Source organism: Balaenoptera musculus, chromosome 16 (assembly GCF_009873245.2).
Source record: "Balaenoptera musculus isolate JJ_BM4_2016_0621 chromosome 16, mBalMus1.pri.v3, whole genome shotgun sequence".
In the NCBI taxonomy this organism is placed as follows: Eukaryota; Metazoa; Chordata; class Mammalia; order Artiodactyla; family Balaenopteridae; genus Balaenoptera; species Balaenoptera musculus.
This window is the reverse complement of record NC_045800.1, coordinates 65,131,738-65,159,586: the sequence shown is the minus strand read 5'-3', so window position 1 is coordinate 65,159,586 and position 27,849 is coordinate 65,131,738. Positions and strand designations below refer to the sequence as shown.

General features: G+C 40.0%; 1 protein-coding gene across 2 annotated transcripts; it reads left to right on the top strand.

Moving 5' to 3' along the window:
* Window positions 1-399: 399 nt before the first annotated feature.
* On the top strand, window positions 400-24,616 carry DDX21 (DExD-box helicase 21). Of its 2 annotated transcripts, XM_036828515.1 has the most exons (16): window positions 400-593; window positions 2,500-2,949; window positions 4,133-4,208; window positions 5,307-5,485; window positions 6,756-6,873; window positions 9,199-9,384; window positions 11,287-11,432; window positions 12,151-12,300; window positions 13,017-13,178; window positions 15,093-15,212; window positions 16,376-16,449; window positions 18,186-18,345; window positions 19,130-19,264; window positions 21,448-21,492; window positions 22,049-22,170; window positions 22,201-24,616. In XM_036828515.1, exons 1-16 carry the CDS (start codon window positions 507-509, stop codon window positions 22,316-22,318), a joined length of 2,328 nt encoding a protein of 775 aa, XP_036684410.1. In that variant the 5' UTR covers window positions 400-506; the 3' UTR covers window positions 22,319-24,616. The 2 variants fall into 2 exon arrangements, with proteins under 2 accessions (XP_036684410.1, XP_036684408.1); XM_036828513.1 differs by having other exon boundaries at window positions 22,049-24,616.
* The last annotated feature ends 3,233 nt before the right edge of the window (window positions 24,617-27,849 follow it).

The window sequence follows — 27,849 nt, the reverse complement described above, 5'->3', positions numbered from 1 at the left end:
GACCCGCCCGACCTCTAGCTCTCACCCAGGCTTGTGAGTCTGGGTGTCTCCTTTCAAGTGTCGACGTCTCCCCAAGATGATCAAGAATACACATCTCGCGAGTCTGCGCGTGAAAGGACCTTACAAACGAGAGCAATCTAATATAAAGCACTGAAGAGGCGCTACTCAAAAGCAACTACAAATCTTCATTTATCAGGCCGGGGCCGGCGAGAATCTGGGCAGAGTGTGAACGAGAATAAAGCCAGCCTCTGGGTTTCCTACCCTTCTGTAGGTGCCTTCTAGTTCAGGCGCCTTACTCAGCTAATTCATTGAGTCCAGCCACCTTGAGCAGCAGCGGCTGTGGAGCTACCACGTGCGCCCCCGCCTCTCGGCGGTTTCCGCTTCCGCAGGATGCGCTTTGCTACCGGAAGTGACGAGGGCTGGGTCGGCTAAAGAGAAAGCTGGGCATTCTCTTCCTCTCCACGCGGTAGACGAGAGCGGTCGGCCTGTTCTGCTTGTCCTGAGTGATGCCGGGGAAACTTCTTAGTGAGGCGGATTTGGAGTCGGACACGGCCATGGCGAAAGTGGAGATGCCGCGAAAGCAAAATGAGAAGGTACCGCCGGGGGCCGAGGGACTTGGGGCAAGACAGGACGGGGGGCCGGCCGCTAAGAGGAGGGGCCCGGGCTGGGGGCGCGTGGCGCGCCGCGCGGACCCGGCTCGTCCCGAGACCCGCGTGAGTTTCGGCCAAGGGGCACCCGGGGGTGGTCGGTGCTCTCCGCGGCCGACGGACGCGCTGCCCAGAGGTCTGGGCGGATCGGAACTGGAGAGCGGGCCGGGTGTCCCACGTGGTCCCTGAATCTGGGCGTCCCGCACCCGGTGCACAGAGTAGGACCGTCATGGTTAGGCCCCACGTTTTGGCCCAGACTCAGACCTACTGGCTTTCGACTAAACTGGCGAGACCATAAGGCCATCCGCACACGTGGGCGGCGTCCGCGGTGACATTTTTTTTACCCTAGTAGTGGGAGTACAGTTTTCTGGGAAGCGGCCCTTAGACGATAAAGTAGTTCAATTCCTCTTAAGGTTTATTGGTCGTATTTCCCGTGGAAATGTAGACAGGTTGTGGTGATAACTGCACACCATATTTTTTATATAGGCCGCCAGTGTGCGGTAGTCTTAAGTTACCTCGATAGCTGTCTGCCTCCTTGCTGTTACTTCCGTAGATAGAGACTTAACTTGTGACTGAGTCTGTGTTCTGAGATAAGGTCAGTGAGAACAAAGATTGTCCCTGAACTTGTGTTATACGGGACTTAGAATTTTCTTTCCTTGCTGTTTCTGGCAAGGAATATTTTGCTGTTGTAGGAAGCCGAGGTAGCACAGACTTGTCCCCACAGGTGGGGAGGAAGTGGTCTTGGTTTTACCTGCCTTGCACTAGTCAACGTGTTCGGTTGTGAGATGCTGAAATTAGAAGGGACATGCCCAACATACTCCATTGTATTCCAAAGGAGACCACCGGGATTGGAAATCCACTCACTGGTGGAACCAAGGGATGAAAGAATTGAAGTCGTGGGATGGGGTGGACCAGATTGTTTTTCAGATGTCTGAAGGATGGGTCATATGGGAGAGATTATCGTTCATCCATGATTTTAAGAGCAGAGGCCAGGCCTGAAGTTTCATGGAGGCAGACTGTAATAGTAGCTCAATGTAATAGTCCCCATACTTCAGGAATTGGTCTGAGGCTCTGCCACAGAGGTCTTAACAGAGGGTAAAACACGTTTTCAGTAATATTAAGTTTTCAGAAATATGAAAAATTGGAGAGGGTCAGACATTTCAAGTAGGAGCCATAATCTGGTTTGGTTTTGAGGTTTCACCCATTCCGTTTTCTTGTAACTTGTGCTCTTTGTTTTTCCCTTTAAATTAGGTACACCATTTTTACACATGGGGTGATAGACTGTGGGTTTTTATAACTTTTTGGTTCATAACATATCTTTATGTAAATTTATTTGCATTTGTGAGATTAACAAGGCAGATATTATGAATTCCTGTCTTACTTGTAGAGGAATTCTAGCAGAGAAAGAAATCTGCTTAACACCATCTGTCTGTGGGTATACATGGTCTTATTACTCTACCAGAATTAAGTTAAATTGTTCTTGATCACTTCCTATAGTGTGTGTAGTTTACAATATGTTGGAGCATCCCGTGAGCCACTCAAAGTCCCATGTGAAAAATTGACTTTACAACTTGTTCGACCACCATGAATTGAATAGTTACCAAGAAGCGCGTTCTTTTCCAAGCTAATGAAGTTATTGATATATTCTTCTTTCCATATAGCCAAGAAATGGTATTAAAAAACATACCGTTTGATTTTTGCCTTACTGCAAGATGAAAGTACACATGTTGAAAAATGCCCCCAAATTGTATTCTTCATAATTATGTGATCTTGAATTAATGCAGGATCGATATATTATACAAGTGTATCAATGTTTTGTTTATTGTTTGTATTGTCTTTATTAATTTTTTAGAAAGGTAAAAAAGAGAAGCCAAAATCTAATAAGACTGAAGAGGCAGCAGAAGAAAAGGAAGAAATGATTTCCCCCAAAGCTAAAAAGGTTAAAAAGAAAGCAGGGCCTTCTGAGGCTGACATGAGTTCTCCTAAATCCAAAAAGACAAAAAAGAAAGAGGAGCCATCTCAAGATGACATTATATCTCCTAAAACCAAAAGGGCGAAAAAATCAAAGGAGCCCTGTGAAAAGACAGTTGTTTCTCCTAAAACCAAAAAACTAATAAAAAATGAGGAGCCTTCTGAGGACGACTTGGGTGCGCCTAAGTCCAAGAAGATGAAGAAAGAAAAAGAAATGAATGGAGAAATTGGAGAGAAAAGCCCCAACCTGAAGAATGGATTCCCTCATTCTGGACCTGACTCCGACTCCAAGGAAGCTGCCAGTGAAGAAAGTAACAGTGAGTTAGAGCAGGTAAAGTGGCATTTTAATATGTAGAATGTATCTTTCGATGTTGTTTCAGGTAAATAAGTACGTAATTATTAAACGAATTATTTAATAATGGGAGGAAATTTGACGTGTCAGCACTGCATTGAGCTGCAGGGTGAGACTTCATCTTAAAAACTGCAGTGTTAGAATGCCTCCTTTGCAACTGAGCAGATCTGTTTAAGTTTTGAGAAAGTCTTCTCTCCACACATGGTCTGCTTATTTGCAAGTCAGAAATCAACAGGAGGGATATGGTTATGCAAATATGCTCCAGTTTCCGTCTGAGGGGTTTCACCTAATAAATCATGATTAAGTGGAACCACTGAAAAAGTGCTTGCTTGATTGCATAAGTCTTTTTGTATAGGCCATAAACTAACTTGAGTTGAATAAGATACTTAAATGTCCCTTTGGAAGCTATTACTGCTGTCTTTCAGAAACTCAGTCATCAAAGAAAAATCCTAAATCTAATAAATAATTTTCTCTTTGCTGTAGGTCATGATCAGCATTTAAAAATTTTTCCTGATTATAAAAAATATATACAGCTTTTTTAAAAATCAGATTACGATTGTACTATATGCAATATTGTAGTTTGCCTTTTCCTATCTTGCCTATATTTTTATATAGGCATTTTTCCCACTTTTAAATATTAAATATTTTAAATGGTTACATAATACATCATATAAATGTTTAGAACTTCACTTAATTATTCCTCTGTTGAGCATTCAGATTGTTTACAATCAAATAGTGCCAATGTGATCATTTTGTCGTAAATATTTGTTCCTTATTTTCTATGGATGTATATATGAAAGATGTTGCTATGGGAAGGGGTTAATAACCTGTTCAACAGTGTATTGTTCATTTGGAATGATTGTGGAAAAGTTCTTAGTCGAGATTGAATCTGCTTTCACTAGCTACACATGGTATATATGTGCTCTATGTATTTGCTACAAACTTTTTTTTTGTTAGGGTTTTACATATTACTCTGATCTGTTTCCTTTTCAGATCTTGATTTACCTACCAAAGTTTTTGTGTCTTTTTGGTTGATTTAGAAGAGATGTTTTAGAATTGATTTAGAAGAGCTATTTTAGAATAGTTTTTCTCAAAAGGCTTTCTGTATTTAGCTTGTAGGGGTAAAGTTATTGATTTCTTTCTGTGGCCCTTTACTTGACAGGAGATAACTGTGGAGCAAAAAGAAGGAGCTTTCTCTAATTTTCCCATATCTGAAGAAACTATTAAACTTCTCAAAGGTAATGTTCTTGGAAATATTGTATAATGTTAGAACATATTATTTGGAAGCACTCCACTGTTTTTTGTTGAAATGAACTGGGACATGTTCTTATTGGAGGATGATATATGCAACCATATAATGAAGTAGATCTGTATATTTGGTATAGGACTAAACTAGTGATGGCCTTTGCTGCCTCTTAGAGTGATTAAAATTTATTCAATACAATATGTATATTCAGAAGTGTAATGACTCATAGTGCTGGTGAAATTAAACAATTGATACCATGTTGGTTTTTTTTTTTTTTAATTCTTTTTTTTTTAGTTTGTTTTTTAAGATTTTTTTTGGCTGTGTTGGGTCTTCGTTGCTGCACCTGGGCTTTCTCTAGTTGTGGCGAGCGGGGGCTACTCTTCATTGCGGTGCGCGGGCTTCTCATTGTCGTGGCTTCTCTTGCTGCGGAGCACGGGCTCTAGGCGCACAGGCTTCACTAGTTGTGGCACGTGGGTTCAGTAGTTGTGGCTTGCGGGCTCTAGAGTGCAGGCTCAGTAGTTGTGGCTCTTGGGCCTAGTTGCTCCGCGGCATGTGGGATCTTCCCAGGCCAGGGCTCGAACCCGTGTCTCCTGCATTGGCAGGCGGATTCTTAACCATTGTGCCACCAGGGAAGCCCGGTATTTTCTTTTTTACCTTCTTCCACTTCTTGAGGCATCTCTAGGTTAATGATACCAGCCTGACTCAGAACTCATCTTAGCATAGTGCCTGTGAACCAGGTAGGAAGTCACAGATGCTCAACTTAGGTGTTTTCTGAATCAGGTGTGGCAGTCAGACAACAAAGCACCTGATTTTCAGGCTTATACTGGCCTTTGGATGAGATTTTGTGACAAGGGGCTTAATCTCTTAAGATAATAAGTATTTACTATAATTTGGTGCTTTACAGTTTATTGATATCTTTTCTTCAAGCAGATTCTTGCCAGAATATATTTGAACTTGACTTTGTAGATGTGACCAGAATGTAGAATTCCATAATTCTGCAGGACCAGAAGCGCGGCTATGCTTTCATTCTCCAGTATGGCTGGGACTTTAAGAATTGCAGTGTCAGATAACATGCTTCATTTGTTCACAGCGCGTGGGGTGACCTTCCTGTTTCCTATACAAGCAAAGACGTTTCACCACGTCTATAGTGGGAAGGACTTGATCGCACAGGCACGGACAGGAACTGGGAAGACATTCTCCTTTGCTATCCCTTTGGTTGAGAGACTTCAGGGAGAGCTGCAAGACCGGAAGAGAGGCCGTGCCCCTCAGGTAAATATCTTTAAGCAGTCCTTAGGGGTTCCAGATCTGCACAGGAAGAGTCATTGTTTGAGCATCGTTTACATACCCTATTGTTTTTTATTGGGTTCTCCTTAAGGCCTTTTTCTGGTATTTACTGGAGATCTTTATCTGAAGGTAAACCAGGATAATTCTTTTAAGACTGTTGACCACAAACCTTATATATTTAAATATTGTAATCTGCCCCCATGGTTGTGATCACCTGTATTATTAATGCTCGCATGTTTCTTTCAGACTCTTAGATGTCCCTGGGGCTCACAGGTTTGGTCAGGTTTTGCCTAAAATGGAGAAAGCATTTTTAATAGAGATGTCTGAATAGGAGGGGTATCAGAGGTGACGAGGCCATGTTGTCCTAATTAATAGATTTGTTTTCTGTTGTATTTATCTACAGTTACAACAGCAGTAAACAAACGAATTATTCTAGCGCGTGGAATAGTGCCTGGCACATAGTGGATGTTCACTTCAGTAAATATCTGTTGGATGGATATACTAAGTTGTTCTTAAATCGTATTTGTTTCATGTTGTTAGACTATTTGAGGATCTGTAGTGGTTGTGTGTTGTGTGTCCTGTTAACTGCTGTAGGATTCAAAGCCCCTCACCATGTTGGCCCTGCCTTACTCTTCTGACTTCCATTCTACTTCAGATTCACTGTAGTGCAGAGGTTCAGACTCTAGGTTTTGTAGCCTGGCTACCCGAATTTAAATCCAGGCTTGCCTTTTGGTTTTAGAGAGCTGTTGTATGTTATTGTAGGTATTATAATACAATTGTACAGTGCAGTTGTAGGTAACTTGTTGTGAGAATTAAATAAAAATAATGCATATTAAGCATTTAGTAGCTCCTGACACATAGTAAAAGCTCAAATATTAGCTGATATTATCATCAGCAGTATTACTCCTCGCTCAAGTTGTTCTTTTCTTGGAACGCTGTTCCTTAAGTACTAGCAGCTCCATGAAACTTATCCCAATTCCTCCAGCTTGCTGTGTGCAACCATCCTAGAGCACCATAAATTTGAGTACCAATTTCTCTTTTGATTGGTAAGATCACAAGCTTTTCTAGTGGGTAGATTTGTCAGAAACCATATTATATTTACTATTCTCCCACACCACAGTATATTGCAACGCACATAATAGATGTTTTGAAAATAATTATTAGGTTGAGTTGAACCTCCTGGTGCATTCCAGATTTGTTAAGAAACAAATACTGCATAATACTTAGGATTCCATTATTAGTTTTTCCTTTTCAGGTACTGGTTCTTACACCCACAAGGGAGTTGGCAAGTCAAGTAAGCAGAGACTTCAGTGACGTCACAAAAAAGCTGGCAGTGGCTTGTTTTTATGGTGGAACTCCCTACGGAGGACAAAGTAAGTAAATCCACTGTGAGGGAAGGAAAATGCCATCTACTGTTGGATGCCCTGATTGGATTTCTTCTGACCTTGACATCTGGCTTTACCTACCTGATCTAGTCATTTATGGTGGTTTTCTTTTGTCATTATTGTTTAAAGATGGTCAAGTACATGGTCCTACATGATGATGTATCAAATCCTGTATGCGGTTCTTAGGACTTTTGTATTATTTATCTGCGTTTATCTAAAGGCTGCAATGGTACTTTACTGAGCCCAAGAGGACAGAGTCCAGGAACTAGAAAGTCAGAATTCAAGGTTATTCTTTTATCTGTCAAGGACCTTGGGTGTCTGCCTCTTTTTACTGTAGACAGGCTTTCTTTTCTCTGGTCCTGAGGGCCAAATCTTGTAGCACCTGCTGTACTATTCCATTACTTCCCAGTTCAAGACCTTGAAGCTTTATTTTGTAGATTAGATATGTAATTTGGGAAGGGATTTAAGCATTTTAAAAGCCTTAGCATTGGACAGATGAATGGGTAAAGAAGATGTGGATATATACAATGGAATACTACTCAGCCATAAAAAAGAATGAATGCCGTTTGCAGCAACATGGATGCAACTAGAGATTATCATACTAAGTGAAGTAAGACAGACAAAGACAAATATCACATGATATCACTTATATATGGAATCTTAAAAAATGATACAAATGAACTTATTTACAAAACAGAAACAAGACTCCCAGACAGAAAACAAACTTATGGTTTCCAAAGGGGAAAGGTAGGGGGGGTGAATAAATCAGGAGGTTGGGATTAACATGTACACACTACTATATATAAAATAGATCATCAATAAGAACCTACTATATAGCACAGGGAACTCTACTCAATACTCTATAATAACCTATATGGAAAAAGAATCTGAAAAAGAATAGATATATGTATATGTATAACTGAATCACTTTGCTATACACCTGATACTAAAACAACATTGTAAATCAACTATACTCCAATATAAAATAAAAATTAAAAAATAATACGAAAAGATAAAAATAGAAGTCTTAATATTGGCACACAAGGCTTGTGATTATCTCTTTTCAGCTTTGGTGGAACTAACATAGGCTTTGGCATCAGAATGGCCTGGGTGTGAATCTAAACTCTGCTCACAGAGTAACTGATTTTTCAGTTCAAGTTGCTTGATTTTTTTGCACTTTAGTTTGTTCATGTATAAAATAGGCTTGCTAAACTCACCCTGCAGTGGTGTTGTGAGGATGAAACTGGGTAAGTAGAGTGCCTAGCAGTAGATCTCTTTTTTTTTTTTATTATAAAAAACTTTTATTATAAAAAGTGTATATTATTTAAAAATTTAGCTCATGGTGTGTCAAAGTATTACTTGCTTTATTCTTGCCTTTTCTTATTAAATCCAGTATGTGGTGAATGGGCTATTTCCTTTTTATTCTTAGGTTTTATAATAATATGTAAAGTTACTATTCCATTTGTTCTTTCTGCTCTATATAATACATAGGTCTGGAAACAATAACTTCTTTTAAACTTTTAAACGATTTCATTTCTTTTTATGGTAAGGAGCGGTAATTAGGTTCCCTGATTTAAATTGTTCTAATTTATACTTAAATTGTAATCCTTATACAAACAAACTCTTTTTTTTTTTTTTTTTTGCTCACAACTCACACACACACACACACACACTGTTTATTATTTTTACAAGAGATAAATAAACTGACACCAAGCATTGTAAATGGATGACCACAACAAAAGCAACAATGATTGCAATTACCAAACACGAAACACACTCATACTATGTCATAATATTGACATTCAGTCCAGTAATCCTCCCTAGCAGTAGATTTCTTGACTGCAGTAGCAACCCAATAGAAAGTTGTATCATTACCATCTCATCCTAGTTATATTGAACTCCATTTTTCTGAACATCTCTGTACCTTCTTGGAATTTTTGCCCTTCTATCTTGTCATTCTCCCTATACCTGCTTACCTTATAGAAAGTTCCCATTTCTTTTAAGATTCTTATTTTCACTTTGTGAAATCTTGATACCTTCCTCCAGCAAAGGAAATCAATTCTTTCCTGGTGCTACCATCCCCCACTGGTGCATTTTTCTGTTTTGTCATGTAATACACTGGACTGTCACTTCTTACATGTTTCCCCAGTAGGTCAAGGAGTGCCTCGAGCGTCTTTATCTTCAGTAGTTAACATATTACCTTGTACTTGTAGTTAATAAATATTTTAGAATAAAAATATATCTAATTTGGTATCCCAGATTAATAAAAGGAATTAAAAATCCAACATATTTTATCATTGGTGTTCTTTATAGTTGAACGCATGCGGAATGGGATTGATATCCTGGTTGGGACACCAGGTCGTATCAAAGACCACCTGCAGAACGGCAAGCTAGATCTCACCAAACTTAAGCATGTTGTCCTGGATGAAGTTGACCAGATGTTGGACATGGGCTTTGCTGATCAAGTGGAAGAGATTTTATGTGTGGCATACAAGAAAGGTAAACTCCACATTCAAGAACTGGTATAAGGGATTGGAGGAAGGGTGGTGATTAACTATCTCCTGAAAGTTAAATGAAGCCTTAGGAAGTTGGCAGGTGGCTTATTTTATTCAGGAAAACTTAAATTAAAAAAAATTACCGGGACTTCCCTGGTGGTCCAGTGGTTAAGACTGCGCTTCCAATGCAGGGGACATGGGTTTGATCCCTGGTCGGGGAACTACGATCCCATATGCTGCTCAGCGCAGCCAAAAAAAATTTTTTTTCCCATCAACTGCATATAATTACAATAGGGAAAATAAAAGAAACCAGGTTAGTATACTTTGCTTTTGGTTTATTTCTTCCTGATTTGTGCTATTGTGTCATGTGTGTGTGTTAACTGTAATCTTACTGTGCATATAAAACTCTGAACTGTTTGTGCCATGAATTAATCCATCTACATATTTTAAGTTTTACATAATATAAATCTGCTTGCAGACATTTTTATGTAGACAGCTTTCTTCAAACATCAGTATTTGGGGGCTTCCCTGGTGGTGCAGTGGTTAAGAATCCACCTGCCAATGCAGGGGACACGGATTCGAGCCCTGGCTCGGGAAGAGCCCATATGCTGTGGAGCAACTAAGCCCGTGCGCCACAACTACTGATCCTGCGCTCTAGAGCTCGCGTGCCACAACTACTGAGCCCATGTGCCACAACTTCTGAAGCCCACACACCTAGAGCCTATGTTCCACAACAAGGGAAGCCACTGCAATGAGAAGCCGCGCAGCAGAGAAGAGTAGCCCCTGCTCACTGCAACCAGAGGGAGCCCACACATAGCAACGAAGACCCAAAGCAGCCAAAAATAAAAATAAAAAATAAATTTATAAAAAAACAAAAAAAAATCAGTATTTGGCATCAGTTCTTAAGGATAGATTTCCAGAATTGAAATTACTGAATTGAAAGGTATAAATAGTTCATGTTCTTCAATATACTTTGTCAGCTTGCTCTCCAGAAGGGTTCTGTCAGTTACGCTGCCATTTGAAATATATGAAAATGCAATGGTATTCTAAGAGCAAACTAAAAAAAAATTGGGGTTGGGGAGCTATTTTTAGTACCTGACCTCAAAGGATGAATAGACTAGAATTCTAACCTTAAAGTGTTGAGGAAATGCTAGGGAATATAGATGAGTATAAAATCTGTTCCGGTGTTTATTATAGATTATTTATTTAGTGATTTAAAGTGGTTACTGGGCTTGATTAATTGTTTTCCACTTAGTAGGTCTCATAAAGGACAGATTTCCCTCATGGTTCATATAGGCCAATGGTTAGAGCGCAAAACAACTTGAGAAAGTACTCTGGGTATTTCAAGGATCCTTTACATAAATTATTTAGGCAGCATTTCTTTGCCCATTGGGTACCTCCGTGTCTTGCTTTTTTTTTTTTTAATTAATTTATTTATTTTTGGCTGTGTTGGATCTTTGTTGCTGTGTGTGGGCTTTCTCTAGTTATGGCGAGTGGGGGCTACTCTTCATTGTGGTGCGTGGCTTCTCATTGCAGTGGCTTCTCTTGTAGAGCACGGGCTCTAGGCACGCAGGCTTCAGTAGTTGTGACATGCGGGCTCAGTAGTTGTGGCTCGTGGGCTCTAGAGCACAGGCTCAGTAGTTGTGGCGCACGGGCTTAGTTGCTCCGCGGCATGTGGGATCTTCCCGGACCAGGGCTCAAACCCGTGTCCCCTGCATTGGCAGGCGGATTCTTAACCACTGCGCCACCAGGGAAGCCCGTGTCTTGCATTTTTGTGTCCTCGATGCCTCGCTTGGCCTCAAGTGTTTTCTGTAGAATGCTGATGGACCCTGGAAGAATTGGGTGAGGTAAAATACTGTGTAGGCTTGTTTGACTTATTCATACTGACTTTTTTTTTCCTGCAAAGATTCAGAAGACAATCCCCAAACATTGCTTTTTTCTGCAACTTGCCCTCATTGGGTTTATAATGTTGCTAAGAAATACATGAAATCTACATATGAACAAGTGGACCTGATTGGTAAAAAGACCCAGAAAACGGCAATAACTGTAGAGGTAAATGATTCATTCAGTTGCTGGCATTAGTAATAAATTGTATATAATTTTTTTTACGTGTCGGATAGTATTAAGACTGGCAAGAACAAACTTCTTTTCCAAATAAATACTAAATCCATGTGAAAAGCCATGTGAAGTTATATTTCTGTTTGAGTTGTATATGGTGTCTGTGTTTTCTAAATTTCATCATCTGGTAGCCTGATTGCAGAATCTTTTGAAACCTAAATCTGTCTGAATTAGTAAGCAGAGTGACGACATTACATCTAGAGTTTATACACTAGAGGGCAGCAGAGAATCCTAGTGTTTATGTTGAAGCTGTTTTTATCTTAGGGTCTGGTACCTAGATGAATTCGTTGCACCCAAGGAATAGACCTGTACGGAAACTGACTACTGACTGCATTTTTAAGTGGATGAAAGGACAAAACAGAGGCTTTTCTCCTGTCAGTTATTTGGTTTCCTGTAGCAATCTAGGGAATGGTATTTCTTTTCCTACATTACCTGTATTAGGTCAGAAAATGGATAAAGAAGCCAGATACTCTTTGGAGAAAGGGGAAGGGCTCTCTTCTTTAGTGGTTTAGTTTTTTCCTCTAAACAGTGGTGGCAGAACTTTGCTCTAGTCAGGCTTAAACAATTGCTTCTAGTATCATTAGGGTTGAGCAGGTGAGTTTAGATTCCAGCTAGGCTTTACTAAATAATCTTTTTTTCCTTCTTTCCTAAGCATCTGGCTGTCAAGTGCCACTGGACTCAAAGGGCAGCAGTTATTGGGGACGTGATCCGAGTGTACAGTGGTTACCAAGGGCGCACTATCATCTTCTGTGAAACCAAGAAAGAAGCCCAGGAGTTGTCACAGAATGTGTCCATAAGGCAGGTTGGTCCTTCCCCTCTCTTCCCTTAGGGAGAAAGCATCTTTCAGTTAATAGAGTGTACCTCTTAGCGCTCATCCGATCTGCCCATCTCGTCTCACAGATGAAGAAAGGGTAGCTTAAACCCAACGTTACCCTGACAAAGTAGGTTTGATCACTCATATTTGGTGTTCTTTATCTTGTAAGTATAGTTGGATACAGTTGATTTCATGACCAAGGGTTGGAAATTTAAGCCTTGTCCATGTAAGGCACCTTTTCCCCTTTGTACTATTTTTAGCAGAAGTGTCACCAAAATATGAATGTCTTTATAGGCCTAATTGGTGATTTTAAAAGTACCTGTATTGTAGGATCTGGTATTCTTTTTTTTTTTTTTTTTTTTTTTTAAATTAGCCTCAGGCTTTTTATTTATTTATTTATTTTTGGCTGTGTTGGGTCTTCGCTTCTGTGGGAGGGCTTTCTCTAGTTGCGGCAAGCGGGGGCCACTCTTCATCGCGGTGCGCGGGCCTCTCACCATCGTGGCCTCTCCCGTTGCGGAGCACAGGCTCCAGACGCGCAGGCTCAGCAGTTGTGGCTCACGGGCCCAGTTGCTCCGCGGCATGTGGGATCTTCCCAGACCAGGGCTCGAACCCGTGTCCCCTGCATTAGCAGGCAGACTCTCAACCACTGCGCCACCAGGGAAGCCCGGATCTGGTATTCTTAAATGAGCTTATTTCTTTGGCAGGATGCCCAGTCATTACACGGAGACATTCCACAGAAGCAAAGGGAAATCACCCTGAAGGGTTTTAGAAATGGTGATTTTGGAGTTTTGGTTGCAACCAATGTTGCTGCACGTGGGTTAGACATCCCCGAGGTTGATCTGGTTGTACAGAGTTCTCCACCAAAGGTAAGTGTTTTACACTTAGATTTTACTTTGTTGTTTCTTTTGGGTGCTAAAACAAATTGGAAGTTATATCTCTTCCTTTCCCGGGATTAGTAATAGCTTTCTCTTGGGTGTTATGTTGCTAAGGGTGATTTTAAAATGAACCTCCTGGGGCTTTCCTGGTGGCACAGTGGTTGAAAGTCCGCCTGCCAATGCAGGAGACGGGTTCGAGCCCTGGTCTGGGAGGATCCCATGTGCCAGCAGCAACTGGGCCCGTGCGCCACAACTGCTGAGCCTGTGCTCTGGAGCCCGTGAGCCATAACTGCTGAAGCCCGTACGCCTGGAGCCCATGCTGTGCAACAAGAGAAGCCACAGCAGTAAGCCTGCACACCACAGTGAAGAGTAGCCCCCGCTCGCCTCAACTAGAGAAAAGCCCACGCAGCAACGAAGACCAATCGCAGCCAAAAATTAAATGAATGAATAAATAAATAAAATAAAATAAAATAAAATAAAATAAATAAATAAAATGAACCTCCTCAGAACTGACAGTTGAGGGGAAGTGCGGTGAGTGGCCAGAGGTTGGCAAGATAGTTTCTGGTCAGAGGGAGTCCTGAAAGGCTGCATGGGTGGGGGTAGTGCAATTTTGAACTGGACTTTGAAGATAGGTAAGACTTAGACGGGGTGGTGGTAGGGTAGATAAAACTTGTGAGCTAGAGGACAGAGAAGGGAGAAAAGGCCTGTAGTTAACAGCCTCTGTAGTTAAGACTGCTTGGGTCTGTATATGATGGGAACTGCCCAAAGAGGGCCCTGAAGCATAGTTTATATAGTGTGGACAATGCTTCACTTACATATAAGTTAGTCTGAGGGAACTTGTTCCCGTCACTTCAAGCGTGAATACCCCATTACCCCCAAATTTGGCAAATCCCTCAGGATTAACGTTGTTCACAGTGATGGAAAAATACATTACTGCGAAGCCACTGTTTCTTGTAAAGGAAGTCCCGTACGTGTGTGCCATCAACTTGTTTAAATAGCCTGTATACCTGTGCTGTCCAGTATGGTGGCCACAGCCACATGGGGCTGTTCAGCACTTGAAAGGCAGCTCGTCTGAATTGACGTGTGTGCTGTAAGTATAAAATATACAGTGGAGTTTTAAAAATTTCAAACTTTATTATGCACAGTGGATTTTGAAGACTTACGGAAAAAGAACGTGTAATATTTCATTGATAACTTGTTTTGTAGAGGTAGCATACTGAAATGATAAACTTTTGGATATATTGGGTTAAATAATAATAAAATTTTTAAAACTTTTTAGTGTGATTATTAGAAAGTTGACTATTAAAATTACATATATGGTTCTGTTGGACAGCACTATTTAGATAATGCTTTTTGCAGATTTACCCGCAGGATAGGGACCACTCTTCTAGAGGTTTTTAAAAATTTTTTATAGTTCTTTAATTAATTAATTTATATTTTTGGCTGCGTTGGGTCTTCGTTGCTGCACGCAGGCTTTTCTCTAGTTGTGGCGAGCGGGGGCTACTCTTCCTTGCGGTGCGCAGGCTGCTCATTGCGGTGGCTTCTCTTGTTGCGGAGCACGGGCTCTAGGCACACAGGCTTCAGTAGTTACAGCATGTGGGCTCAGTAGTTGTGACTCGTGGGCTCTAGAGTGCAGGCTCAGTAGTTGTGGCACATGGGCTTAGTTGCTCCACGGCATGTGGGATCTTCCTGGACCAGGGCTCGAACCCACGTCCCCTGCATTGGCAGGCGGATTCTTAACCACTGCACCACCAGGAAGTCCCTACAGTTCTTTAATTTAAATTGAAGTGCTTGGGAGCCTCACCCAGCCCTGGTCTATAACCACCACACTTGCCTCTGCCTAGGCTACTCAGGTCTATGTCTCTCTTTGTTGTTCACTGTCACTGACGTATTTCACTTCAATAGGATGTGGAGTCCTACATTCATCGTTCTGGGCGAACAGGCAGAGCCGGAAGGACTGGGATTTGCATCTGCTTTTATCAGCACAAGGAAGAGTATCAGTTAGCCCAAGTGGAGCAGAAAGCGGTAAAACTGTTTTCTAAGCCTTCACTCAGCAAACGTTGAGTTTTAAAGTCAGTCTTTGGTCTCTTTATTCAGTTTTTATTAACTTGAAATTATTTTTATTTCTAGCACATGGCCATGACTGAAAGCTTGTTGTTAGATATGTGTTTTATATATTGTCCTATGATATACAGCCCATTTTAAATACTTTGCATTTGAAAGCAATGGTTTTGTCTTCATATTTATAATGACAAGAGGTCTTTTTTATGTTTGAGAGGCGGTTTTCAGACAGTTTTCAGATACACTGTGAACGCACCAGAAATACTTAAGTGTAGATTTAGGGGGGTATAGAATTGCTTGAAAACCAAGAAGATGAGAATATGTTAAAAGGATAAATTTTTAAATGGGAAAGAAGACATTGATTTTCTTTACAGAAGAATTTTGTAAGGGAATTCTTATGCTGGTACTTCCTCTGGGAGGTGGAGCTTAATCTCCCCGCTTCACCGTCAGTGGACGGTACTTAGTGACTTGCTTACAAAGAGCGGAGTAGGGTCATGGGGGAGGACTTTCCAGGGCAGAAAGCAGGTGAACACTACCTGGCCAGGTGATCATGGTCAACATCAGGGATAAGCAGGTGCCCCTGATATGATGTAATGAAACCAATCATCTTCCCCCCAAATCCATAACCGCAGTCTAAGGATGTAGAAAACTGATGTTCACAAATTGAGGGGCATTCTACAGAATACCTGACCAGCACACCTTAAAACCATCAAGGTCTTGAAAACCAAGGAAAGACAAATTACCACAGATTAGACTAAGAAGACATGTTGACTAAATGTAATGTGGTGTCCTGGGTCAAATATCAATAGGAAAAGGATATTAGTGGAAAAACTAGTGAAATTCTAATGAACTCTGGAGTTCAGTTAATAGTAATGTAGCAATGTTGGTTTCTTAACTATGACAAATGTACCAAAGTAATAACAAAGTAATAGATGCAGGTAGACAAGAACTCTGTGCTATCTTTGCAACTTTTCTATAAATTTAAAACCTTTCTAAGATAAAAAGTTTATCTTTTAAGTATGTAACAAATATGTTTGGTAAATATTAAAAAATTGGGGGAATACTAATCTCAATGGAAACAGTTGATGGCCTCGTTGTACGTTAAGTTATGGTTCATTTTCTTATAGGGAATTAAATTTAAGCGAATAGGTGTTCCTTCTGCAACAGAGATAATAAAAGCTTCTAGCAAAGATGCCATCAGGTATGTTCCCTACCACTGCTATGGTCTGTTTTAGTGCTTGGTCTATTTATTACATGTTTTTGTGCAATAATGAGATTTAGCCTTTTAAAATTTGCTTTATTTATTCATTGTTTTAAAAATTGATAACCTGCTTGTTAAAAAAATAGGCTGTGCTTAGAAAACAAAAACTCTTGTTTCTACTCATTCCTACCCAATCCTGTTCACCAGAGGAAACCACTATTAATAGTTTGGTTTGTCTTGGGCATTTTAAGTAACTGTACCTTACATATCGTGTAGGAAAAAGTTATGGTAAATGTCTAGATGGTGAGGATTAGATTAAGAGTGTCATTGGAGGTGCTACTGGCATGGGGGCAAGAAAATTATTTTGTGCAATTGTCTTACAAGTTGAAGAATATTTAATTATTTTATTTTTTATTGAACTATAGTTGATTTACAATATTGTATTAGTTTCGGGTATATAGCAAAGTGATTCAGTTTTTTGTGTGTGTGTGTATAATTTTGCAGATTTCTTTTCCATTACAGGTTATTACAAGACATTGAACATAGTTCCCCGTGCCATATAGCAAATCTTTGTTGTTTATTTTATGTATAGTAGTATGTATCTGTTAATTCCATACTCCTAGTTTATTCTTTCTACCCCTCACTCCCCACCCCCAGCCTTCACCTTTGGTAACCATGTTTGTTTTCTATGTCTGTGAGTCTATTTCTGTTTTGTAAATAGGTTCATTTGCATTACTTTTTAGATTCCACATATAAGTGATATATGATATTTGTCTTTGTGTGGCTTAATTTGTATGATAATCTCTGGGTCTGTTCACGTTGCTGCAAATGGCAATATTTCATTCTTTTTTATGGCTGAGTGAAATTCCATTTATGTATGTACCACATCTTTATCCAGTCATCTGTTGCTGGACACTTAGCTTGTTTCCATGTCTTGGCTATTGTGAATAGTGCTGCTATGAACATTAGGGTGCATGTATCTTTTTGAATTAGAGTTTTCTCCAGATATATGCCCAGCAGTGGGAACTATCATATGGTACTTCTATTTTTAGTTTTTTAAGGAACCTTTGTACTGTTTTCCACAGTGGCTGTACCAATTTACATTCCCACGAACAGTGTAGGAGGGTTCCCTTTTCTCCACACCCTCTCCAGCATTTATTGTTTATAGACTTCTTGATGATGGCCCTTCTGACCACTGTGAGGTGATACCTCATTGTAGTTTTGATTTGCATTTCTCTAGTAATTGGCAGTGTTGAGCATTTGTTCATGTGCCTGTTGGCCATGCATATGCCTTCTGTGGAGAAGTGTCTATTTAGGTCTTCTGCCCATTTTTTTGATTTGCAAGGATATTTAGCTGTTTAGCATCCCTGGTTGTGCAGTGTATTCCTGGGAGGTGAGTGACGTTGGTATTACGAAAACCAAAAAGGTTCCGACTGTTTTCCAAATGTTTCCAGGTGGTGAGCTACATCCCCTGCTTCAGAACCAGAGTCTGAGCAACATTTTTAGAGTGCTTTCCACAATTACTATTATAAATATGAGATGCTTATTTAAAAAATAGACAGGGAGGGTTCATGATCAAAAGAAATGCTAAGTATTATACATTGCATCAAAATGATGTTAGACATATGCAGGATTTGGTTTCAAAGATATTGATTTATCTTGAGATGATGTTGTCTTGAAAATGAAATCTGTCCACTTCTGTCGTTTCTCCTAATAAATATATTCTCAAACCACAGGCTTTTGGATTCTGTGCCTCCCACTGCGATTGGTCACTTCAAGCAGTCAGCTGAGAAGCTGATCGAGGAGAAGGGAGCCGTGGAAGCCCTGGCAGCAGCCCTGGCCCATATTTCAGGTGCCACGTCAGTCGACCAGCGCTCCTTGATCAACTCAGATGTGGTAAGGGTCCCTGTCAAATTCCTGACACTTTATAATTTAGAGTTTGAGCAGGATTCAAAAGTGTTCCGTTGAAACTTCACAGTTGTTTTAACTTTTTCATGAAGGTTGAGATATATATATAAAAACACAAATCCGTAGGGACAGAAAGTAGATTAGTGTTTGCAGTTGCAGTGTCTCCTTAGAGGAGGGAATGGCAGTGACTGCTAACGGGGATGTGGGTTTTTGTGTTTGGGGAGGTGTGGATAGTGACATGTTCTGGAATTTAAGATAGTGGTGATGATTGCAAATCTTGTGAATATACTAAAAACCCCTGAATCGTATACATTAAAATGGCAAATTTTATGGTATGTGAATTATATGTCAAGTTTTTTCATCCTAAAAAAACCCAATCATGTGGACACATAAGTTCATATGATACATTTAGCCAGCATACCTAGAAACTTAAGAAGGTGGTGCTTTTCTTTTTTAAGTTGAAATTTTTGAGATAATTGTAGGTTCATATGCAGTTTTAAGAGTTAATACAGAGAGATTCCTTGTACAGTTTGCCAGTTTCCCCCAGTGGTGACATTTTGCAGACGTGTACTATCACAGTGTGGATACCAACACTAGCACAGTCCACCAATCTTACTCAGAGTTCCCCAGTTTTACTTGTACTAAAATGGTGGGGTGGGGGGGTATGCTTTTAGGAAGAGCTTTCCCATAAATATTTCAGAAACATGAGGACAAGTGCTTATCACTTAGGTTTATTTCTGAGGCTTTAATTTTGTTCCCCTTTCTTCCATAGGGCTTTGTGACCATGATCTTGCAGTGCTCAATTGAAATGCCAAATATTAGTTATGCTTGGAAAGAACTTAAAGAGCAGCTGGGTGAGGGTATTGATTCCAAAGTGAAGGGAATGGTCTTTCTCAAAGGAAAGCAGGTAAGGCTGGGGCTTCTTTTGTGACCTCACCTTGGTTCATTAGCTTCATGCTGGCAATAAAACACTGTACGGTAGCTTCTCCCTGTTCTATGGGGATGCTGCACGTTTTCACTCTATATCTAGTCTTCTCTGGGCATTGTCGTCCATGACCCTCAGTGCCGCTTAGTCATTGACCGCTACCCTCTGTGTAGCTGTAACCTGAACCATCTGCATGAAGTGCCAGACATGAAGATCCAGCTGCTTCCCTGACATCTCCACCCAGATCGGGATTATTAAGCACCTTAATACAAACTTATTCAAAATTTAAAATCTTGCCTTCCAAACCTGGTGTTCTTTCTTCTGACTCCTGCTCTCAGTTAATGGCATAGACTAGCACAGAAATTCTCAAAACATTTTGGTCTTAGGACCTCTTTACATTCTTAACAAATGTTGGGGACACCAAAAAGCTTTTGTTTAGATGGGTTATATCTATTGATATTTAGAGTATTAGAAATTAAGACTGAAATTCCAATAAAGCGTAAGAATATCATTTTCTGTTAGTCATCAGAGCAATATCACGTGTAATGTAGTGTCTGGTAAACTCCTCTCTACCCTTAAAGAGAGTGAAAAGGACAGAACATTTTAGTATTATAAAAATATTTTTGACTTTGTGGAACCCTCCCTCCCAAAAAAAAATCTCATGGTTCCAGGGGTGCATGGACTATACTTGGAGAACTACTGGCTTGTGAACCGTATCAGGTTTATCTTCAGCTCATTGCTTGTCTGACCATGTTGTTCACCTCCTTAAGCAACTCCACATAATCTATGGGATAAAGTCCCAACTTTCACATGGAGCTGGCTTCTGTCCTCCTGACCAACTTCATCTCTGTCTCCTCACCACCAGTGCCCTCCACTCCCAACAATGCCCAAGTACATCTTGCTTTCTTTCATCCTTATGCTCAATCCACTGTTTCTATAGTATTTCTTATCTCCATGGTATCCTTTATGAATTGGTCTTAAGTCTTTTTTTTTTTTTTAACATCTTTATTGGAGTATTATTGCTTTACAATGGTGTGTTAGTTTCTGCTTTATAACGAAGTGAATCAGTTATACATATGGTCTTAAGTCTTTTTGAAGCTTCCCCTGGCCGAATGGCAGAGTTGGGGGCACCTCTACATCTACTTCACAGTTCTTAAGGCATAGCTTTATTCATGTAAGTTTTGCCTTGCTGTGCTTGCTTACTGACTGACAGCCTCAGGAACACTGTGGCTGAGTCAAGGGCCAAAACTGTTTTCTAGACGTCTCTGTACTGCAATGAGTGCCTGGTATTGAGTACTTAGTAAATATGTGAATGAAGATTCCCACGAATGGCATCAGTACCTGATGCTACCTGTGGTTATAATTGGGTAAATTGTTGGGTGGAAGGGATGTTCCTCAAAATGTTGTAATTAAAGACAGCCAGGGGAGAGGAGTGCCTGTGTCAGTTGCCGGGGGAGTTTGATTATTTTGTGGACGCCAAGAAACAGGAGGATTTTTTTTTTTTTTTTTTGTCTGCACCCCGCAACTTGCAGGATCTTAGTTCCCTGACCAGATATTGAGGACTTTATTGGAGATGATGGCACTGCTTGTTATCGAAGCTAGTGTCCTGTAAAGTATTTAATTTTTAAACTCTTTTCATAGGAGGCTGAATTATAAACATAGAAAACAATATAAGATCATTTATTTGTCTGCTTTTAGTTAGGTTATCCTTACTAGTTCAGTCTTTCTGATGGAAGGCAGTGTATTTTAATGTTTTTAGACCATAGGTTTTATTTAAGAGCCATACTGACCAGACTTTTAAAAACTGCTCTTACCAGCTGTGGGGCCTTAGACAAGTGAGTTAGCCTCTCCAAGCCTCTGTTTCTTCAGCTATAAAATGTAGCTAATAGCTCCATGAGGATTAGCACAGTGTGAAAGCCAAGAATGATCTCTAGTCAGTTCTAAGTAGTTTTGAGTCCTTTTTTTTAATATCCCTGGCTTTTCATTATTGTGCTTTGGGGAGGTATTATGTGTTGGGGCTTGGTCTAAAGTTTATCTAAAATGGATACCTGGTTTGTTTGGGTTGTTTTTTTTACATAATACCTGGTCTTTTGGAGTATCATTTAAGGTGCATTTTATAATTCTTGTCAAAGTGTGGATTAACTGGCATTTGTTTTGATTTCTAGGGTGTTTGCTTTGATATCCCTACTGCATCAGTAACAGAAGTACAGGTATTCTTTTCTCTTAGATTTTGAAGTTAACATATCTAAACGGTAAAATATTTATTATTTAAAATGTAGAATAATAGAAAGGGAAACAATAGCTCTAGTCCCTTTACTAAAAATAATTAAGAATTATATTTTAGTATTTTTTTTCTCCTACCCTATTTATACTAATATTTTTCTTATTCAGCCTGCCTTTTTTCCTTTCTACAGCATTGTGAACAATATCCAGCTTTTTTCACAAACCCCGTGTATGTTACATGACATTTTTAATTGCTATATCTTTATTCCGTACTGCTGTGAGAAATGCATTTGCAAGTGGTATATTTATATGTTTTACTACCTGACAGCTGTGGATACCCTGTAGTAATTGAATTGAATAAATGATGAGGGTATGTCTCATAGTGAAACTTATTTTATTTTTGACCAGTGATCTTTTAAGCACTTAGGTTATCAGTCAAGTTTTTCTTTAGAAAAAAGGAAAAAATGTCATCTTTCTCATGCCTTTTTAAACCGAATTCAGTAAAAATCAAAGCAGGTAAAAATGAAACCATCTCTCAAACAGGAAAAATGGCATGATTCACGGCGCTGGCAGCTTTCTGTGGCCACAGAGCAACCAGAGCTAGAAGGACCGCGGGAAGGATATCGAAGCTTCAGGGGACAGCGGGAAGGAAACAGAAGCTTCAGGGGACAGCGGGAAGGCAATCGAGGTCTCAGGGGACAGCGGGAAAGAAATAGAAGCTTCAGAGGACAGCGATCAGGAGGTGGCAACAAAAGTAACAGATTCCAAAACAAAGGCCAGAAGCGGAGTTTTAGTAAAGCATTCGGACAGTAATTTGAAGTAGAGGATTTATGTGGCAAAAACAGAGCTGTGTTCGGCAACAGGAAACTGAACATTATTTTTCATACAAAGTTAAAAGCACATTGTATTTCCTTCCTGACCACTTGCCCAGTCCCCATCTCTTCCAGAGAGACAAACTTCATCTAAATTATTTCGTCTGATCATTGTCATTTATAACTTTGTTGCTAGTTCTGTATGGGGTATTCCTTTGGAAAAGGTGTGTGAATTCATTACATATTCTAATGCAGTGTCTATAGATTATAAGATAAAATCAAGCATGTATCTGCTGATACTTGTGAAGTTGACCTGTCTTTATACTTAGAGGTGTCTCTTAATAGTGTCCTTCCTAATTACCATGGGGAACGCAGCAGTTTCTGGAGAAGCACTTTGAGCACTCAAGGCTTTGTTCTGTAATTGGTATTCCTCAGCCACTTGCCTAACATTTACTCCTATGGTCCTATAATGTATCTTCTGAGAATTAACACTGAGCAATGTTTTGAAGCAAGATTCAAACTTAGCTGGGATGTAACACAGTTTATGCCAGCATATGCTCTAGATTTGGAGGTGGTGATACATTTGATAGGAGATAGTATATAGATTAGCCATTGTTATGTGCATTTTGATACATTATTAGCTTCTCAATATAAGGTGATTCATGCTTCAGTGAATTCTTCACAGATTTTTAAAAAATATATATGTACATATAGAAGTATTTTACTAGAAAGCAAGTATCCTTAAGGAATTTCAAGTGTATAGCATGGCCCAGTAACTTTCTTCATAAGTGAGGAGACGGGATAAATGGTGCTTGATGATAACATACTCCACTTCCTGTTGGAAGATTAATATTGTTTACCAAGGAGGAACTAAAGGAGTAGGGGGCAGAGATTTGCATGGCTGAAGAGTCAAAAAAAACCCACTGAAAATATATTCCACATGCAAGAAGGAAACATGTATTGAGAGCAAAGAAAAGAACAAGTGAAGGTGTGGGATAAAGCATTCTTTTAATGGTGAAAACTTAATGGGTCATTAATGTTACTAGAGTTTAACTTCTAATGGGCAAGCTGGGAATTTTAGGTAGAATGATCCAATTTAGTTTCTCAAGGCCTAGTTCCTATAGCCACGTATAGGATCTCTTTCTTTTTATTAGACTGCTACTCTGTTGATAGATTGCAGCTACCTAGAGACTTCCTTTTAAGACAAACTCTATATGGTTATTTTTAAGTTGTTACTTTGAGGGAACTGAAGAACTTAATATAGCCCCTGGCCTGATATTGCTCTGAGGTCTCGAGTATTATTTCTCTGGGAAACCTTGTGCAGGAGCTTAGAGTAACATTGTCTTCTTGCCTTAATCCCTAGAAATTCTGTATTGGGAATCTCAGGAAATAAACTATGACAGGAGGAGTTCAAATACATGGCCTGTCTTGTTTTCATTTAATTATTTTGAACAACTGAAATCTTTCTAGGCACTGGTTTCTCTGGCTGGGTCTTTATATCCAACTGCTTCTGAGTCACCTTTGCAGTAAGGGGCTTAGATAGCCAACTCACCTCCTTGATTCTTGAGGCAGCATCCTTTTTCTATTTGGACTTCATTTCTGTCCTTGCATCCTGACTGGATGTTTCTCTGTTCTCAAATTCTCTTGGCTTTTATTCCTTGATCCACTTGACAATTTTATCACTTGACCTCCTTGTGGTTTCCCATCAAGCCAGAGGGAGTCAAGGAGAGGTAGGTATTTGAGGACCAACAACTCGTGCCTTGTGGATCATGTTTTATTAGATTCTGGTTTTGCTGAGATACTGAGCATACTTAAATAACAACCAAAACATTTAAGTTTGGGTAAGAATGGGTTACTTTATCAAGTAGATTAAAAGGACAGTATACCTGTCCTTTAGGAAGAAATAATCAGGCATAAATCAAGAGTAAGGGGGAAGATTAATGGGAATTTCACTTTACACAACTTAGGACAACATGGCTGTTTTAGTAAATGAAGCTAAAGTTTCTCCTGGATCCCAGAATTCAAACCATATTTATAAATGTATAATTCAGCTACTGTACGGTTTAAATGGGCTTGTTGTGTTAGCCTGGGAAATGTTAGCATTTTTACTATTTTCTACAGAGAAAATATTTTCCAATTTATGTATCAAACAACTCAATGAACTTTTAAAATACCAATTTTTATGTTGGAACTATCTGTGCAGCAGTTTCTTTACAGTTATACATAAAGTGTTTTACTGTAAAATTGAGTTAATGTATAAAAACACAGCTTTATGCCATAATAAAGTTAGTATTTACTATTTATGTTTTTGGTGACTCTTTCCCTAAAATTGAAGCTTGAAATTTTTGTTTTAAACATAGTAAGTGATGGGTATAAAAATCCAAACAGAGAAAAAACAAGCAAGTCACCACATATCCAACATATTTGTGAGCATCTCTTCCAGGAATTCGTTTACAAAACTGGAATCATTCCTTCAATTTTGTGAATTGCTTTTCCCTCCGTATGTGCATCCTTTACAGATCTGTGCCCTTTTTTTTTTTTAAGTTCCCCGACCAGGGATCAGACCAGGAATCCAACCGGCGCCCCCTGCAGTGGAAATGCAGAGGCTTAACCACTGGACCACCAGGGAAGTCCCTGTGCCATTTTTGATGACTGTGCCATCTCATAGTATCTCATAGTACGAACATGTTATTTTATCTTTCATTATTATAAACAACCCTAAAATGAATGTCTTTGTGTAATCTTTGTGTACTTGTCTGATTGTCACTGTAGGAGTGCAGGGTCAAAGTGAATGTATTTTAAATTTTGATGCAAGTTGCTCTCCAAAGCAGTTCCAGTTTACGTTTCTACCCTACAGCCTAGGAGAGAACCTGTTTCCCCACAGCACTAACATTAGGTGTTGGCTTCCTTTTGTCACTTTGCTAGGTGCAAACTAATACATCGTTTTCATTTGTGTCTTTTAATTGAGCGAAGATTAACATCTTACATTTATTGGTCACTTGCATTTCTTGAAAAGATTTTATTTTGAAATAATTTTAGACTTACATAAATGTTGCAAGAATAGAACAGAAAGTTTGTGTATATACTCAGTTTCCACCAGTGTTAATGTTTTCCATAATCATAGTACAATTATCAAAAAGAGGATATTAACATGAAGGGTACCATCCTATAGATGCTGCGCGGGCCTCTCATTATCGCGGCCTCTCTTGTTGCGGAGCACAGGCTCCAGATGCGCAGGCTCAGTAATTGTGGCTCACGGGCCTAGTTGCTCCGCGGCATGTGGGATCTTCCCAGACCAGGGCTCGAACCCGTGTCCCCTTCATTGGCAGGCAGATTCTCAACCACTGCGCCAGCAGGGAAGCCCCATGAGCTTTTTTTTCTTAACAGTATATGCTGGAAATCACATCAGTTCATAGCAATCTTATTCTTTGTTTTACAACTGCATCATACTCCATTGTGTGGGTATACTATAGTTTATTCAACCATTTTCTTATTATGTGTGGACACAGGTTGTTTCCAATATTTTTCAATTACAAGCAATGCTGCAGTGAGGAACCTTGTTATGTATGTATTTACATAGTGTTGGAGGGGTATCTTCAGAGTAGATTCCTAGGAGTGGGACAGCTGAGTCAAAAGATAAGTGCAGGGACTTCCCTGGTGGCGCTGTGGTTAAGAATCTGCCTGCCAATGCAGGGAACACGGGTTTGATCCCTGGTCCGGGAAGATCCCACATGTCGCAGAGCAACTAAGCCCGTGCGCCACAACTACTGAGCCTGCGCTCTAGAGCCCGCGAGCCACAACTACTGAGCCCGCGTGCCGCAACTACTGAAGCCCGCGCACCTAGAGCCTGTGCTCCGCAACAAGAGGAGCCACCGCAATGAGAAGCCTGCGCACCACAATGAAGAGTAGCCCCTGCTCACCACAACCAGAGAAAGCCCGTGCGCAGCAACGAAGACCCAACGCAGCCAAAAATTTAAAAAAATAAATTTATTAAAAAAATAATTTAAAAAAAAGATAAGTGCATATGTAGTTTTTTTGTTTTTTGGGGTTTTTTTTTTTTTTGACGTGGACAATTTTTTAAAGTCTTCATTGAACTTGTTACAACATTGCCTCTGTTTCATGTTTTTGGTTTTTTGGCCCAGTGGCATGTGGGATCCCAGGTCCCCGACCAGGGATCAAACCCGCACCCCCTGCATTGGAAGGCAGAGTCCCAACCACTGGACTGCCAGGGAAGTCCCCATTTGTTCTGTAGATTCTGCCACATTCTGAATTTTGCTGAGACATCTCCATCTGTCAGTTTACAAGCTCCTTGTCCCTCTGCATCTAACGTAATAGATAATTAGATTGAGAAGTGTACCCAGTGTCCAGTTGTCCCTCTGTCTTTTGATGTTAACAGCAAGAGGTGATCATTGCCTAAATCTCAGGTCACTGTGTTAACGGTGACCTGTACTCTGTGCCATTCATTGGACAATTTCCACAGGGACTGTTCCCCAAATGGCAGGCAGAACTCTCCCATCTTGAGTTCCCTAGTCCCATGTCTTTGTGTTTCTCAGGTGTGTCTGTCTAAAGATTTATCCTTACATATATAAAAGATCTCTATTTTAATTTTCATCTGGGCTATTTTAGTTTTCATCTGGGCGTTCTTCCAGCTAGGTCTTTAGAGGTCAGCACTGTGTGTCGCGGTGCTTTATTGAGCTCCTACTACAAGACAGTATTGCATAATGATTAAAAGTGTGGGCTCTGGAGCAAAACTGCCTATTTATTGTATGTGACCTTTGATAAATTATTAATCTCTTTAGACTTCAATTCCTAATCTGCAGAATGGGAATAATAATAGTATCTCACAGAGTTGTTCTGAGGATTAGATGATTTAAATATATAGAATGTTAACTGGCTCATAGTAATTATATACCATTATTAACCATGTGCCAATCACTTTCCTAGTCACAAACAGATATATACTGGGCACCTACTATGACTTTTTTTTTACACTACTGATTTTTTAAATAAATTTATTTTATTTTAATTTATTTTTGGCTGCATTGGGTCTTTGTTGCTGTGCACAGGCTTCCTCTAGTTGCAGCAAGCGGGGGCTACTCTTCGTTGTGGTGCGCGGGCTTCTCATTGCAGTGGCTTTTCTTGTTGTGGACCACGGGCTCTAGGCACGCAGGCTTCAGTAGTTGTGGGAAGATCTTACGTGCCACAGAGCAGCTAAGCCCGTGTGCCACAACTACTGAAGCCTGCGCGCCTACAGCCTGTGCTCCGCAGCAAGAGAAGCCACTGCAATGAGAAGCCCGCGCACCACAACGAAGAGTAGCCCCTGCTCGCTGCAACTAGAGGAAGCCTGTGCACAGCAACAAAGACCCAATGCAGCCAAAAATAAACAAATAAATAAATAAAATAAAAATAGCAACCTTGCCTCACCTGCTAACGTTCCTTATCTCCTCCTTTGTTTCCATAACACTTACTATCTGACATTACTATATAGTTTATTTAATGTCTTTCCCTATACTAGGGCAGAAAGTTTTTTAG

Excerpts from the sequence above, each read along its gene's own strand:
- DDX21 (XM_036828513.1), top strand. The coding sequence starts at position 507 with ATGCCGGGGAAACTTCTTAGTGAGGCGGATTTGGAGTCGGACACGGCC. Across the intron at positions 594-2,499 it reads CGCGAAAGCAAAATGAGAAG|AAAGGTAAAAAAGAGAAGCC; the intron begins GTACCGCCGGGG and ends TTAATTTTTTAG. Across the intron at positions 21,493-22,048 it reads CATCAGTAACAGAAGTACAG|GAAAAATGGCATGATTCACG; the intron begins GTATTCTTTTCT and ends TCTCTCAAACAG.